Source organism: Emydura macquarii, unplaced genomic scaffold (genome assembly GCF_026122565.2).
Source record: "Emydura macquarii macquarii isolate MOO-44397 ecotype Brisbane River unplaced genomic scaffold, CSIRO-AGI_Emac_v2 contig_295, whole genome shotgun sequence".
Classification (NCBI taxonomy): Eukaryota; Metazoa; Chordata; order Testudines; family Chelidae; genus Emydura; species Emydura macquarii.
In genome coordinates, this window is record NW_027130432.1 from 12,414,575 (window position 1) to 12,432,610 (window position 18,036).

General features: G+C 39.3%; 1 protein-coding gene across 1 annotated transcript in view; it reads right to left on the reverse strand.

Moving 5' to 3' along the window:
- CNGB1 (cyclic nucleotide gated channel subunit beta 1) overlaps window positions 1-18,036 on the reverse strand; it is a 36,647-nt gene that overhangs the window by 15,868 nt on the left and 2,743 nt on the right. The window contains exons 3-5 of the mRNA XM_067550312.1: window positions 3,380-3,537; window positions 2,318-2,491; window positions 1,465-1,673 (exon numbers count right to left, since the gene is read on the reverse strand). Coding sequence (XP_067406413.1) covers window positions 1,465-1,673; window positions 2,318-2,491; window positions 3,380-3,537 — 541 coding nt within the window. The remainder of the gene's footprint in view (window positions 1-1,464; window positions 1,674-2,317; window positions 2,492-3,379; window positions 3,538-18,036) is intronic.

An 18,036-nucleotide genomic window follows, 5' to 3' on the forward strand; every position in this document is an offset into this window, starting at 1 on the left:
GACCTCTCCACAGTTAACATGGTAGATCTTCTGTGTGAGGAAAAAAAGATGTGGCTTGATAAAGGGGCAGTAGGGGTATTGAGGAACAGCCTGGCTTAGCTGCGCATTCTTCTTAGGCCCTCGAGTAAATTGTAGTTCCAAAAGCCACTTAAATAGCTTCTCATCTGAACAGTGGGAAATGTCACTATGTACTCTGCATCCCCTATTGGTGGAGTCACTCATGCAGTGCTAGATTAAATGAGAGGATGGCGGTACAGCATGTACTAGACATGCTGCCTCTTCTTCGAGTGGCCCAGCTGCAGCGCAAGGACACAGTGGTCCTGTGGAAATGCACAGAGATCTGTAAATTTTATTCTGTCTGTTCCTCTGATCTCAGCCCTGTATCTGTTTTTCTTGGCCACTTCTTTCCATTCTATACAGTAGAACTCAGAGTTAAAAACGCCAGAATTACAAACTAACCGGTCAACCACACATCTCATTTGAAACCGCAAGTACACAATCAGACAACGCAGCAGCAGAGACCAAAAAAAAAAAAAGGAAAAGAAAAGCAATACAGCACAGTGCTGTGTTAAACGTAAACTACTAAAAAAATAAAGGTAAAGTTAAATAAATATTTGACAAGGTGAGCAAACTATTTCTGTGCTTGTTTCATTTAAAATAAGATGATGAAAAACAGCATTTTTCTTCTGTAAAGTTTCAAAACTGTATTAAGTCAATATTCAGTTGTAAACTTCTGAAAGAACAGCCATGGCATTTTGTTTGGAGTTTAGAACATTTCAGAGTTACAAACAACCTCCATCCTGTACCACTGCCGGTCTTCAAATTCTGAGGGACTGTGACACCATGATGTCAGGATCCACAGAGCCACAGATCTTTATAGGCAAAACTTCCCCTTTTAAACATTTTTATTTGTAATGGGAAGAATATAGCCTTTACATATTGTTTGGCAAAGCTCATTTAATTGGATATGGAAAGTAAATCAAATATATTAATTTCATTCTGCATCTCAAGTGCAGGATCCAAACATAGGTTTTGTAACCACTTTCATCATGTTATTAGTTTATTTTGGTTAGTAGCAAGAAAATTAACAACAGAATTTACGGTGACCTCAGCCCTGAACTACAGGCATCATAGGCTGAAGGCTTTTCCACAGCAGGTTGTTGGCTAGGAGAGGAAAAGTATTAAATATATCCTGATGCAGAACAGCTTTAGCTTAATTGTGGCTATTGCTGTATCTTGAGGAGAATCCCTGTACTGATGGGTAAAAAAAATCATTTAGGGCTAACTAGGTAAATAGGAGATACAGTGGGAGAGTTGCCTTTTTGTTACAAGTTCTTATCTTTAAATATTTGCCAAAAAAATCTTTCTATGGACTTCAAATATTACAGCAGGAGATACCCAGAGCAAGCCAAAGTCCTGTTTGAAATTTTGCTGGTGAGGGAACTGCTTCTAGCTGTCACTTACAATTATGTCTCCTCCTTGGACAAACTGCAGGCGGACCTGAAAGACAGTGATGTCCAAAAGGTAGATGAGGTCGCAGAGATAGTCTACAAGTAGCCAGCAATGGACGTTTTCAGGTGTCTGGTATGGAAAGGCCCAGCGTACTGGAATCAGCCAGCAGTTCCAATTCCAGGCCAGAACAACAAAGAACAGCCACATCACATACATCAAATCTAAGCAGAAGGAAGCACAGGTCAAAATTAGTTAGTAGTTGACTGGGAATACCCACATATTATCAATAGGGTGGACTGTAAGGATGAATGAAATAAGCACTGCAAATGAAAGGGATCAAAACATCCTTATTTCCTAAAGCACTTTATGTCAGGCTGCCTCCAGAATATATCCACTTCTTTTCTTTTCTTTTTCTTTTCACTTTGAGACTACACTGAACTAGCTGCTGGCTTTTGGAGAGAGTTGACTCTTAGAAATGAGTCAGGTGGTTAAGAAAAGTAGTTGGTGGAGAAGGAACTTGATTTTCAGGGCATTTTCAGAGAAGTCTGACAAAATCTGTCAGATAAAATGGCCAAAAAGCATTGGCACATTGCCACACTTACCAACTGTGGAACAACTGGGGTTAGCTATGATACCTAATAGAATGTATCATTTCTTTCTGCTCTTCTTGAAAGAAATTCATTCATAGACAGGGTCTAAATCATTCCTTTCTTCCTTCCCTGATGTTCTTTCCACTCTCCCAACTCTCCCTTTTCTTTCTCCTCCTCTCCTACTTTCTTTCCATTCTGTCTCTTCTTTTATCTTTCATTTCTCATAAATGAAGCAGCAGCATTTTCTCAACCGATAATATATTTCAGTTGCTTACTGGTGAGAGGATCTATGCTGCTTGGGAACTGGTACTTTTTCACACGGCTTAAACAGGGGCGGTGTTTGAATTTGCAGCACAGCATCTCACAGTAATGTTCCTCCACTTCGGCTTTTGCAGCTTCTGTCTCTTTTTCTGGTGGTGGTGGTGGTGGAGAGGCTTTCTTGGAAGGAGCTATGAAAATTCATAGAATTATTGAAAACAGCGCAAACTTCTCTGACAAGCTAAAGTTCTCACATTTGTTCCTGGTCCTTAAACTTTTCTCTTATTAAAATAGCCACTTCACGAAAGGCCAGTCTGCCATACTAGCTAAGGGTTTTGTTAATGTTCATGACTTTCACTTTTTGTCCGCAGACCAGCCTCTCTCAAAGACTGAGAAGTAGCTCAGCCTTCATGTCAGCTCGCTCCTGTGTCTTTCATAATAAATCATAATATAATACACTTATATAGGTGTACATTTCCAAGCACTTCACACTACTAGTATATTTATCCTCACAGCACTCTGTTGCAGTATGGAAGTATTGTTACTCCATTTTACAGATGAAGGAACTGAGAAACAAAGAAATGAACCTCAATTGCCCAAGGTCACACAAGTCTGTAGTGGAGTCTCAGCTCTCCTAAATCCCAGCCCTTTGCCTTAGACAGAAGACCATCCTTCCTCCCTTTTTATCAGGTAAAGATTGCTAAGTATGCCACATCATGTGGAGCGTTGTTTTTGGTTTGTTTGCAATGAGCGTTTTTTTGCATAGGGAACTAGATTGAAATCACCCATCATTTCACTGAGGACCTTACAGAAGACAGGAACACTGCTCTAAGAGGATTATTCATACCCATTGAACCAGCTCTTCCACGCACTTCTACTCAAGTATTCTGTTTCCTTTTATGCACCCTTTATCTATTCTTGGAAGACAGGTAAGTTGTTAAGTTTCCAGTTCACAAAACCAAATCATCATTACTATTGCTTGGGCTTTATGAAGCCAGTTTCTCCAGCTCAATAACTTCCGCCTCTTGCCCAGCATTTTGCCTGTCTATTGAGAGTTCCCAAACCCAGAGGTAACTCACATGCCACAGGGCTCTCATCATCAGAGGTAACATCTGGATCAATCAGTTTCTCCTTCACTTTCTCAGTCCTGTCTTTAAAGAGCTTCACCAGCTCCTGCAGCCGCTCATTGATTGTTGTACTGTTCTGGCTTATTGCTGAACCTGCTCGTTCTGGTAAGCTGCAGAAAAACCATCATGGAATTCAATAATGTAAAGTAAAAAGCAGGGTATCAGTTCACAGCCCTTTTTTTCACCTGTAGGATCCTTAGTTGGAATTCAAGTCTGTCAGCGTTGCTGTTGTAAAAATGTACACGGTCAAGTGTGACAATTAAAGTAAATTCAATCTCATGGCTTACAGTCAATCAGAGAATCAAAGAAACATAGAGCTGGAAGGGACTGTGAGAGGTCATCTAATCCATCGCCCCATGCTGCAGCAGGACCAAATATACCTAGACCGACTCTGACAGGTATTTGTCTAACCTCTTATTAAAATCCTCTAATGATGGGGATTCCACAACCTAAGTAGTGGTAACTTGTTCCACTACTTAACGATACTTATAGTTAGGAAGTTTTTCCTAATATCTAACCTAAATCTTCATTGCTGCAGATTAAGCTGGTTACTCCTTGTCCTACCTTCCATGGTCTTGGAGAACAATTGATCACCGTTCTCTTTGTAACGACCCTTCATGTATTTGAAGACTTACTGAGTCCCCCCCTCAGTCTTCTTTTCTTAAGGCTAAACATGTCCAGGGTTTTTTTTTTACTCTTTCCTCATAGATCAAATTTTCTAAATCTTTGAACATTTTTGTTGCTCTCCTCTGAACTCTCTCCAGTTTCTCCACCTCTTTCTTAAAATGTGGCACGGACACAAAACTGAACACGGAACTCGAGCTGAGGCTTCACCAATGCCGAGTACAGTGGAACAATTACCTCTTGTGTCTCACATGCAACACGTCTCTTAGCCTTTTTTGCAATTAAATCACACTGTTGGCTCATATTCAATTCATGATCCATTATAACCCCTGGATCCTTTTCTGCAGTACTAAAAATTGATGATTCTTTTTTTTTTAATTGATTTTTTTATTTCAATCAGATTTTTTTTTAATAAAATAGAGGGTGGGGTTAAATAACCCTATTTAAAATTAAATTTGAAATTATGACAACCAATGTTAAGGCCAAAGCGTATTCTAATCTATTAAAATAATTTAAATTAATATTTTTTAAAAATAAACAGTATATGTGCCAAAGACAAAGTGTCTTTACTGCCAAAGACAAAGTTTAAACACTGAACTCATGGAAGCCACTGGCTAAGCACCTAGAGCCAGAGTTTGTTGAAGGGCTAAGCCGGCTTTTGATAGCAGTAGCCTCTTCTGCAGGGGCACAGAGAATATTTTCCTCGTTTCAGTTTATTTAACTATTCAGTTATTATTCAATGATCATTCATTCAAAGTTAAAAACCAATAGTTAGTTGAAAAAACAGGAAATCTTGTTTTCCTCTTCTAATCTAGGAATAAAAAATAGGTGTGAGAGGATGAGATGTACTAGTTCTAAAATCTTAAAGAATATGGGGACAAGACACAATCAGTTCAATTCACTAACTACAGATAATACTTCCTTTGTTTAAGAAATCAGTTTTAAATGCAAAATACGTTTTGATAAACTTTTTTCTTATGGATTCAACACCATTAATATAGTTTTATTTAACTAATTAAAAGCAAATTTGAAATGCTGGGGCGGGGTTTGCATTTTTAATTGCATTTAAATTCCCATTCAAAGAGTGCTTGACACAAATCACAATAAAAAGGATTAATCATCTTGTAAATAAAAATGTATTATTCACCATTTTCTAACGTAATAAAAAATGTAAAAAATAAGACTCTGAATAATGTAAATTCAGCTATATAATGCTTAAATAAACATATATAGAAATAGTGTTCATCCTGGTTTGCAAAAAGAAGCACCAAATTTAGTGTAAAAGCTATATTTGGTTGCCAGTCAACTTTTGTTTTACTGTTACCAACCAATGAGAATCCACCTTTCCTGAGGAAAATAACTAAAAAGTATAAAAGCAAAATATATAAAAATCAGAGATTTTAATCAAGTTTCCTGCTTGCTGATTTAAATCATGATTAAAATCAGTTATTTAAATTGCTTTGATTTAAAGCAATCCACCCTGAATATTCTCCATTTTGTATCTGTGCATTTGATTTTTCCTTCCTAAGTGTAGTACTTTGTTTTGTTGAATTTCATCTTATTGATTTCAGTCAAATTCTTCAATTTATTAAGGTCATTTTGAATTCAAGTCCTGTCCTCCAAAGCGCTTGCAACCCTTCTCCACTTGATGTCAAGTGCAAATTTTATAAGCATAGTCTCCACTCCCTTAATATTAATGAAAATATTGAATAGTACCAGACCCAGAACAGACCCACGTGTGACTCCCCCCATTAGATACATCCTCCGAGTTTGACAGTGAATCATTGATAACTACTCTTTCAGCACAGTTTATCAACCAGTTGTGCATCCACCTTATAGTGATTTAATCTAGACCACATTTCCCTAGTTTGCTTATGAGAATGTCATGTGGGACAATGTCAAAAGCCTTACTAAAATCAAGGTACATCACATATATTGCTTTCCCCCTATCCACTAAGCCAGTAAACCTGTCAAAGAAGGAAATTAGTTTGTTCTGGCATGATTTGTTCTTGACAAATCATGTTGGCTATTATTTATCACTGTATTATCCTCTAGGTGCTTACAGTGTCACAAGGTCATACAATACATTTGCTTCAAAGGGCAGACAAATGCTAGAAAAGACTTGGAAATTATTAAGAACACATGCTACTTTCTGCCATCACCCTCTGTGCTCTGTCTTACCAGGAAAGGGTTATGGTTGAGAACAGTTGGGTGGAGCAGTAGGGAAAACCTATGAACATGTGAGTTCTCCTTTCAATCTCTCACAGGTTGTCTTGACTAAAAAATAAGGTCAGATTAAAGTTAGGTTGTGTCACCTAATATGATTGCAAAGTCATGCTTAACATCAGTGTAGACAGAGACAAGTCATAGAATCATAGAATCGTAGGACTGGAAGGGACCTCAGGAGGTCATCTAGTCCAGTCCCTTGCACTCATGACAAGACTAAGTATTATCTAGATCATCCCTGACAGGTGTCTATCTAATTTTCTTTTAAAAATCTCCAATGACTCAGATTCCACAACCTCTGTAGGCAATTTATTCCAGTGCTTAACTACCCTGACATTTAGAAAGTTTTTCTTAATGTCCAACCTAAACTGCCCTTGCCATAATTTAAACCCATTGCTTCTTTTTCTATCTTCAGAGATTAAAGAGAACAATTTTTCTCCCTCCTCCTTGTAAAAACCTTTTATGTACTTGAAAACTGTTGTTATGTCTCCTGTCAGTCCTCTTTTCTCCAGACTAAACAAACCCAATTTTTTCAATCTTTCCTCCTATGTCATGTTTTCTAGACCTTTAATCATTTTTGTTGCTCTTCTTTGGACCTTCTCCATTTGTCCACATCTTTCCTGAAATGTGGCATCCAGAACTGGACACAATACTCCAGTCGAGGCCTAATCAGTGCAGAGTAGAATGGAAGAATTATTCCTCGTGTCTTGCTTACAACACTCCTGCTAATATAGCCCAGAATAATGTGTGCTTTTTTGCAACAGTTTTACACTGTTGACTCATATTTAACTTTTGATCCATTATGATCTCCAGATCCCTTTCTGCAGTACTCCTTCCTAGGCAGTCATTTCCCAATTTGTATATGCACAACTGATTGTTCCTGCTTAAGTGGAGCACTTTGCATTTGTCTTTACTGAATTTCATCCTATTTACTTAAGACCTTTCTCCAATTTGTCCAGATCATTTTGAAATTTAATCCTATCCTCTAAAACACTTGCAATCCCTCCCATTTTGGTAACGTCTGAAAATTTTATAAGTGTACTCTCTATGCCATTATCTAAATCATTGATTAAGATGTTGAACAGAACCAGACCCAGAACTGATCCCTGGGGGACCCCACTCGATATGCCCTTCCAGGTTGACTGTGAACCACTGATAACTAATCTTTGGGAATGGTTTTCCAACTAGTTATGCACCCACCCTATAGTAGCTCCATCTAGGTTGTATTTCTCTAGTTTATTTATGAGACAGTCATGGGAGACAGTATCAAAAGTCTTAGTAAAGTCAAGATATACTACATCTATCGCTTCCCCCCTAGCCACAAGGCTTGTTACCCTGTCAAACAAAGCCATCAGTTTGGTTTGACACAATTTGTTCTTGACAAATCCATGCTGACTGTTAGTTATTATCTTCTAGGTGTCTGCAAATTGATTGCTTAATTACTTGCTCCATTATCTTTCCAGATCCTGAAGTTAAGCTGACTGGTCTGTAATTCTCCGGGTTGTCCTAATTTCTCTTTTTATAGACATTTAGCTGCATGTCAACTGGGTGTTGTTAATGCTATGGTTCTAGTAGGATTTATTGACGATCAGCTGACACAACAATCTCTGTCTGCATGGATTGCTAAATCATTTAATATTTTGTTAGTTTAAATGACTCCTCCAGGCTATGGTCTTGCATGATCTAATTTTTTAATAAAGACAAGCCTGCAATGGGAGGTATCTCTCAAGAATGTTCCATTAGTCATTAGCACATTTTCATCTGCACAAGGCTTGTTCCCTTTTCTCCCTGCCCGGTAATGACCTTACTGAAATCATGTTCCCAATGAGGCAGCTGTAAAGCTTGACTATCTTATCCTTGTCCAGTTTCTCATCTGTCATGTGTGTGTTGTAGATCAGTCGAAGCTGCATGAATGTAGCTATTAGAAACTGGTCAATGTGGCCAGACATGGCTTCTGCTTTGTCCTCCACTTTACATTAGTGGAACAGTGTAAAGAAGTCCAGGACTGAGTGCACGTGATGTAAAATGCCCTCTTATTCCAGAATGAGAAACAGGATGTTTCTGAGCAACTAATAAAAGTTGGCAGCACAGCATTTCTGTAGTACTATTTAAATTAAAAATGCACCCAACTTCTCTGCAAGCTGAGCCAAATCTTTCAGTGATGTCTACAAATCTGGCAACACTAGGCAATGGTACACTTGTAAAAACATCTTTCTTAAATATGAATCTGTATTATAAAAAATAATAGATATTAAAATCAACTTTTAAATGAGTTCTCAAATCTTTGATTCAAAATGATATTTTCACTACTTATACATTCTGTGGTTTTTGATGCAAAAGTTCTAGGTCAGCAAAATTCAGGAGAACATTTTTTCATCACAGTGCATGAAGAATAATAGGAACAGTTTCAACGATGGTAATGGCATACTTATGTCCTTACCCACTGTGCTGAAACATCTTACTCGTCAGTGCTGGAGCTCGTGTGAAAAAAATCCCTACTCATTACATAGCATGAAATCCTAGATATCCATCCATCTACACATTTCTCTATTGTATCTTAGATACTTCAGAGGTGCCTGTCACTTTTGTATCTACGCACCAATATATGAAATCCTAATAGCTGCACTGATTAAAAGAAGCTTCATGAATCTGGGTCTCTCGTTTTAGCAGTGTACTCAACTCACTCTTTTCTCTGTTGGTTGGACTGGCCAGGCGAGGCTCTAATTGGAGACTCAACTGAGGATGGCACAGTCAAATTCTCTACGCTGTCCTCCTGGGAGTGCAGCTTTCTCCTGAAGAAAAATAAGTAGATGGCATTAGGAACAAAAATAATCAGAAAGAAAATGTTCTTTGCCCCTCCTCCTCTCTCTCTCTCTCACACACACACACACACACACATTCAGACTCATAAACCTCCACATAACATTTAAAAAAAGTAAACCAAATCAGAGTAATTTACAATGTCAAATAACGGAACTTCAGAGAGAGCTTTAGTATTGTTTCTTGTATCTCAGCTACAGAAAGCTCCTAGCACTATGGAGCCCGGATTGCTACTGGGGCCTTTAGGTGCTATTTAATGTAAATAAATAATAATAATAATAATATTATTATAAAATAAAATGGGTATCAGTCAGTCGTGCACTGCACTACCACATAGGAAACTCAGGTTCGGGAGCAGCCTTGAGGATTCTTACTTCTTATGCAAGAGGAGGATGCAGTCCTCATACAGGTGGGTAAGTTGCTCAGTCTGAGAACAAGGGCTGCTGTATCTAACAGTCTTTTGCACCTACAGCAACAGTCTGAACATTAACATTGCAACCTGGGAGGAGGATGCTAGACATCTGAAGCGTGCACAGAGTTCATTCATTTGCACATACACCTGGTGATCATGTGGGGAAATAGATAATCCATAAATTAGTTATGGGTCCTAATGAATGGCTAAGCAGTATCCCTACAAACCCCTCTTATTCAGGTCAACCCACAATAAATGAGAAACTCTGTCCTTGGGTTAGCCTTGGTCAAAGTTCAGTTCGGGTGAACCTTAATGACTCCCACTCTGTTCTTTGTGGCCACTCTGCTTGTAAGAACAAAAACAGACCAACACACAATTGATTATAGGAAATCAAGGACCAAATTCTGTCCTTGGCCGATTTCAACAGACTTAGAAGTAAAACAAACAATACCCTGAACTAGAGTCTGTCTCTTGCACAGATTTTATAACATCATGTCTCATGCAGCTGATAGTTATAAACAAAGCTAATTCATTGACTAGAGATCTGAAACCTGACTGCACCATACTGGACTTAAATTTTCGATAAAAGGCATTCCAATAACTTGGTACCTAAACATCTCATGTGAGTTGTCACTGGCCTCCTTGTTGTTATAAGGATGCCTGGAAGTCTAAAAATGAATTAACATCGGGCTTAGCAAAAGACAGCTTTGCACTCAGAGAGACTCCAACATTTTTTCACTAACTGCATGTGTCCAACCCATATGCTTACATGAATGCAAATATTGCAAAACAGTATTTCTCATACAGTGGTTTGTGGAGTTGGTTAAATGTATTTTTTAAAGTAGAAGTCATTCTTTAAGGAAAAGCTGGCATCCTGCTTTATTGAAAGGGTATAAACCCTTCCTCTCACATCCTTCAAGACTCTTACCTGACACACTATAAAATCACCTTTCACATCCACCAGAATTTGCAATCTGTCTTTTTGTGCCACATGAGGTTTGGGAAAAATGCCTCTAAATGTATTTTCAAATTAACAGAAATGTCCTTGGGGAGATAAGAGAGAGAGATCTGTCCTCTAGAAAGGCTGAATGTCTAGTGACTCAGAGAAAAGGCTTTGCTAATCTGCAGTGGCTGCAACTCACTGACTTTCCTGGCAGATGTTATAGCTAGAAAGAAGGCAACCTACCAAGAAAGGAATTTAAAGTTCAACTGATTTTAAACACTTGTGGGGGAGTGGTTCTGTGGGAACCTGGGATATCACTGCTAAATCCCATAAAGATATGTAAGTGGGTTGAGGAAGTTAATATTTTCCTAACAGGCCTCTGTTTTTTAATTGCCTGAGAAAGAACTGAATCTCTGTGTGATACTGTCATTAGAACATAAGAATGGCCATACTGGGTCAGCCCAATGGTCCATCTAGCCTAGTTTCCTGTCTCTGACAGTGTCCAGAGCCAAATGCTTCAGAGGGAATGAACAGAACAGGGCAATTTTGAGTGATCCGTTCTGTGTCATCCAGTCCCAGCTTCTGGCAGTTGGAGGTTTAGGGACACTCAAAGCATGGGTTGTATCCCTGATTGTCTTGACCCATATCCATTGATTGACCTATCCTCCATGAACTTATCTAATTCTTTTTTTAACCCAGTTATACTTTTGGCCTTCACAACATCCTATAGCAAAGAGTCCCATAGGTTAACTGTGCATTGTGTGAAGAAGTACTTCCTTTCATTTGTTTTAAACATATTGCCTATTAATTTCATAAGGTGACCATTAATTCTTGTGTTAAGTGAAGGGGTAAAAATAACACTTCCCTATTCACTACCTCCACACCATTCATGATTTTATAGACCTCTATCATATCGCTCCTTAGCTGTCTCTTTTCTAAGCTGAACAGTCGCACTCTTTTTAGTCTCTCCTTGGATGGTCCATGCCTCTAATCATTTTTGTTGCCCTTCTCTGCAAGATTCTATGAGCTATTTTTGCCCTTAAATACACTATGGCTGCACCTCCAATAGAAGTCAATATGCATTGTGCCTCTATAGCAAAGGTCAAACCTGGGCTGTAAGGGCTAGATTCAAAGCTCATTAAAATCCACTGATTTAAATGAGCCTTGGATCAGATCCTATATGGCTGAGACAGCATCGCTATTTAATAAGAAAGTGTTTATCTGAAGTAAAGTTATGCATGAAAGAGATTAAATAAATAATCAAAGATACAAGCTCCAGCACAAATTCCAAAGTCTGTTTTACATACCCAGAATTCTGCACATTTTTCCACTTTAAGAATAAATATGCTTATTAGTACCTATTTGAGCAATCTAAATAATTGTAGATTATTGTCGCTTATTGACTTATAAAGTAGCTTTCCCAGTGCGTTACAAGATGAAAACCAAACCCAACAGAGCCTTGCAGCCATGAATCTAAAAATAACTAAAGAAAAGACAATTTTAAAACATGGAGTGTAATGCATAGGTAAAAAGATACGCACAAAGCAAATTACACAGATTTGAAGGAATTCAAGTATGAAGGATTTTGAATACAAGTAATAAAAATTTAAATTGCACCTTCAAGTTCACAGGTGGCTAGAATAATTGCCTAAATAAAGACACCACATGAAAAATGCGAGGTCTAGAGTGGGTGGATGGGGGAGGAAGGAGTCATGCATTTTGCAGTGTTCTGAAGAGTCTGTCTGGAGAAACTGACAAGGTAGAGACCAATAAAGAAATTGCTGAAATGCTTCAGTGGCTTAACCACAAGACCATCTTCTTCTGTTAAGTATATGAATAAATATAAAACCTGCTACTGGGACATTTGCCAGATCCTGTGGCGGTGAAAGGATGAATACAGTTCTATCTGTGTCCTATTTTACACCTTCACAAGAAGCATTTCAGGTTTTTTAGAACATGCTAGAAGATTTTTCACACTTAGTCTCAAAGAATTTGTATTGAACTGTGTCAAAGATCAGTGAGATGATTACCTTTAAGAAGCTGCTGGAACTGGTTATGAGACAGGCTGAGGCAGAGAGAGACCATCAAAGAATAAGACTTACATTCACTAAAGCGGCTCAAATACTCCCTGATGGATGAATTTCACTGATTTTTTTTTAATCAGCTCAGATAAAACAAAGTTGGCACTGTTCTTGCTCAGTGCATTAATGGACTGTGTTTTACTGCATCAGCCAATGCTCCATCGGGGACTTAATTGACAATGGCAAGGAAGCAAGAAGAAGAAAAATGTATTAAGATGAGAATCTGGGGATCTAATTTCTGCCTATCTATCTGTACACCTAAATATTTATATTGCTCTCTTCATCAAAGTAGAGGAACTCCTTAGAACCCAAGTTCTGTTCCCAATTATGCCACACCCTTTCTTTGTGACCTTGAACAAGTCATTTAACTTTGATGTGCCTCAGTTTCCCCTCACATGTTATATGGATTAACAATACTATCATATTTCATAGGGTTGTTATAAGTTTGATTCATTATTATCTGTAAAGTGCTTTGAAATCTTCTCTTGGAAGGTACCATACACCTTAAAGAATCTCACTGTTGGTGAAAATGGGTGGGGAGATTTGGGAACATTTTCATTATTGATTCTTTTTCAGCCAGTTCTGCTTTTATAGCCCATTAGCCAAAGACCACTGTGCATTCATCTTCAACAAAAATACTCAATATGCAATGTGTCTGAATATTTATTTAATAGCAGCAGCAGCAGCAGCAGCTGTAGGGCCTATGCTAGAAAAGTATTTGCAAACTTTAACATTCACAATAAAAATCACCCCATACAGCTGACACCCATTTCAAGTTCAAGACTTCCATTGGTTTACAGAGAATTTTAGTTTTATATGACAGTACATAACTCACTGTGGTTCCAGGTAAAAGGAATGGTGAGTTACTCACAGAGAATCAGTATCCAAGACACTAATTATACAAACTGGGAATCATTCAGTGTTATAGATCTAAACCATGTAGGACAACAAGCTTCACTCCATCAAAATGATGTTATCCCAAGTCCCTCTAAGTCACCACATGATAAAGAAGTGAGAAAAATTGACGAAGATCATGGAAAAAAGGTTACTGATCAGTGTGGAAGTTACACCACTGGATTTCAAGGAAAGCAACCGAATAGTTATAAAGTAGCCAGGGACTGGTAAGCACTATATTAATTGATCCAAGGCCACCTATCAAAAAGGACATTCTTGTCACTTCAGTAAATAATTATCCTGAAACACATAATTTTTCAAGAAACATCAAACAACTCAGTGCTAAGATGCACTTCCTCAAGCCTGTAGTCAAATAACAGTTGACTCATACAAGACTTTTTACAATAAAGCATCTGCCACCCCCTCAGAGAAACTAGCTCAGGAATCCTAAGAGACTAAGTAAAAACTCCTGGGAATCTTGAACAAGGTTTCACAGATATTATAGCACAACTTAAATGTGATTTTCATCTTCTATAATGCATTCTTCCCAGTGCATGACCTGCGAATTGTTGAATGCAAAACACTTCTAGTAGATTGTTCCCTGTATTTAATTGAGTTAAAGTTTTTCCCTCAAAAAATGGGTGCTATTGTGCCTATGAAAGGTTTAATAAAAGATGAGATACTGCGTCTTAGAGCCTTAATATAGGCATGGGCCTCTAATGGTCATTTTAAGAAGGCTGAACTGAGACCATCACACAAACAAGGTACAGCTGAATAAGCTTCTCTATCGCACTGCAAGTATACCCTCTGCTCCTCTAATAAAAACTCAAATAGCAGGCAGATTGAAATGCTCCAAACTATATACGCTGTGGATTTAAAAGTTATTTTTCTCACATCACTGACAGACACCTTTGATAAGGAATGATCATTAGCTAGGCAGTAGCTATATGGGATCCAATCCAGCATGGCAGCCTATATTGTCCCTGCTCCTTCTCCATCTACTAGGGGTCACCTTCACAAAGAGGTATCCTGCTGTGGTTGAAAGGGCTATAAAGGGAAAATTTTAAACAAAGGATCTAGTGTACACAAGTTAAACAAGACTACTCCAGGAAACAGATGCGTATGTAAAAAATATCTAATCTAACTACCCTAAAGGCCATCGCTATAAGACTAGATGGGTCTGAGCCAATACCTAGGATCTGATTATGCCTGTGCTGTGTGGGGGTTTAAACTCTGAACCTGATGCTGACATTTCAGTCTGCTTCCTATCTCTGCAATAGTCCAAAACTAAACCACAGATCCTAAACCCTTTGATTTGGGGATGATTGAATGCTGGGTCAAAATTTTGCGTCTCGGTCCACCTTTAATAACAAGATGCCATACTAATGTAGGTGCCTCATTTCCTGGCAATGCATAGGGAACTTACGAAGCTTTATATGCTATGCAAGGAGAGGTGAATAAACTTAAGCTTTTAACTTTCTTATGATGGGAAATAAATCTCAGGGACTATTGTAAACTACTACTATCTGTTTTTAGAAATATTTATGTACCATGACTCTAAGGACTGGTCAGGTATAGCAAGCCAAACTTCAATAGCATGGCAGCTAGCTCAAGAATTCTTAGATCCCTACCTGGTGGGAGGAGGAAGTTTCCTTGAATCTGAAATACAAGTACCAGGAATACAGTCCAGGTTTTTCATCAGATTCAAATATATGGAAGTAGCTGGACCTCTCACCTGCAGCATTAAGCCTTGTTTATACTAGTCCCTGTTGCTGACAACCACTGTTAGCAAGGAATAATAATATTCCATGCTGACAATGGATATCAGCAAAAGATGCAGCTAAACTGGACCTGAACTTGCTTTACACTGCAATTGTAGCCAACTACAAACCAGGTTCAGCACTGTTTCAGAAACTGTGACGGCTTCTGAAATGGCACGGGAAGTGCTTTGTCTGTGGCTACACTTGCAGGCAAATCATTTTCAGCATTAGTTCAGCACCACTCATTGCTGATGGCTTGGCAAGTTTGCCTAGTTCAGACAAGGGTTTAGAAACCTTTGAACTGAGTGTCTGCCTACCTAGTTAATCTCAGTGTCTCCTCCGCTGTGGCACTGCAGCAAGAGGAAAAAGGAAGGAGAACTATCGAGGCTACTGAAGAGGGTGGGCAGGGAAGAGCCTTCGCTCCAGATTTTTGTTAATGACATAGATGTTGCACAGAGAGAGACACAAAATAGACATACTGTACAGTACATTGAGCAACTAAGCAAACCAAAGGTTGACATACTCTTCAATGGGGCTGTAAAATACATGGCTTTTCTGTCTCAAAAAATTACCCCTCATTTTCATTTTCCCAAAAGGTGAAAGACTCATCTGGGCCAGTTCATTTAACTTGGCACTGACTGCAGCTAAACTGCCTTTAAGGTCCTTTTTATTAGCGCTCCCTGGAATTAAGACCAAAGGTAGAAAAGATTATCTGCCAACTCTAGAAGCAGCATTTGCTTCCCTCTATTGCATGATTTTGACCCTGGTAAAGATTAAACTCTTTCCCTCACCAGTCACTCACTCAGCACAGGGGTTCTAGTCATCTGTTTTATTGACTTTTTTCACCACATGCTGAGTTTAATTCTGTTCAGTGTCAGATTAATGTCACCGGCTCTCTAGCTGCGCTCGCACTGTCACTGGGAAACCTTTGTCCTTAGGCTAAAAGAAAAATAAAATCCCCATGTGGTGAAATCCAGTGACATTTTAACAACAGATCCTCTTAATGCTGTCAGCTTCATTTGATTCTTTTGAATCTATTTTTTCCAATTCTAATAAACCTATTCCATAAACTTGTCTCCAATGATTTTTGCTCTTTATTGTGAGTGGTTTTAGGGGGTCTGTAAAATAAAAAATCCATTAAGCTAGGACAAGACAATGTTTGGTTAAAAAGTGATCTCCAAGGGAAAACATGTTTTGTTGGTGGTTTTTATAGGTATTTTATGATGTAGAAAGACAAGAAATTTCACCTTTTTAAAAGAAAAAAAGGTTTTTTTCTGCTGCTTTCTTAGATTAGAAATATGAGGCCTGGTTTTGGTGGAAAGCATCGTTTGGGTTTCTTACCTTCTAAGGGACTGAAACCTGCGTGGCAGTTCTCCCAGCCCTCAGCTAAAGAGGCAGGGGAGGTTGAGTCACAGACTATCTCAACTGAGGGCTGAGAAAGTTGAATCTTAACTATGAGCCTCTGGTGATGCTACTATCCCACTCCAACCTTCCAGCAACCGAAGGACTAAATCAGTGGAGTTACTCCAGTTTTCACCTGCTGAGGATCTGGCCCTGGTGCACCTGGGGCTGTCTGACCTATTCATTATGAATAGTTTATTAGGGCTTGTCTTCATGTACAGAGCTACAGCAGCGCAGCTGCACAGGTGTAGCACTTTAGTGAAGACGCTACAATGCCAACGGCAGAGCATCTCCCTTTAGCATAGTTAATCCACCTCCCCGAGAGTCACTGGCTATGTCGGCAGGAGAAGCTCTCCCATTCCCTGATAGGACGCTGTTGCTTTCTGGCCTGTCATTTCTCCCTGACAATGGTGGTGAGGCTCACTGCCCTCTTCCCTGTCAGCAGAAAATCCTTGTTATGATGACTGTGGTTAGCAGGAGGCTTGGTGACCAGAAGACTTAGGGGGCATTTCCCCCAGACCTCCTAAGGGCTGCTGGTTTGGTTATCCCTACTTGTGAACCTGCTAGGATTTGCAGGAACAGAAAACATTGCAACCATTTTTGGTTTTTTTAAAAACATCTAAGGAAATTCATCTCCAAAAATCCTTGTTACAGTGAAGTTAAAGTTTCAGGCACACAGCAGAGATTTGAGTGCTCAAAAGAAGTTTGCACTTTTCAGTCAAAGTAGCAACGCCACCTTAACTTTGCCAGCCTACCATCATCTCTTTTTTGCAGGTAGTTTCACAGTTGTGCACCACTGAACGTTGGTTTTCTACTCTATTTCATACAACCTTCTTTCTGATGCTAAATGAGCTACTTTGTCACTTATTGACCTTTGCTCTTCTTATGTAAATCCTCTAGTTTCACAATCTAGCCCATATGAAGTTTGTATATGGAGACACTCTAGGGCAGGGGTGTAAAACATACGGCCCGCGGGCCGGATGTGGCCCGCAAACTGTTTTTGTGCGGCCCGCAGCCCCTGGAGCTACCGCCAAAGAGGGGAGGACGCAGCGAGTTTTGACGGTGGCAGCTCTGATTCCGCGACCTGCAGCTGAGAAGATTCGCCGCCTCTTCCCCTTTTCTGTGGGAGCTCACGGCGTCATAGCTGCCGCTGAAAATGGGAGGAGGCAGGGAGTTTTTTCGGCGGCAGGGATAGCAGCGGGAGCCGCCAAAAAATGGGAGGAGGCCATGAAATATTCGACGGAGGGTATTGCTCCTAGGTATGGCCCAGCTCAGGTACAATTTATTAAAATATGGCCCGCCATCATCAGCGAGTTTGACACCCCTGCTCTAGGGCATGGGTCTACATTTACTGGCAAATTGGGCAGCAGTCAACAGGAGATATGCAAGCTACGTAGAGTAGCTTGCGTATCTTCTGTTGACTTTCTAAAGTCTGTTCTGTGCACCGT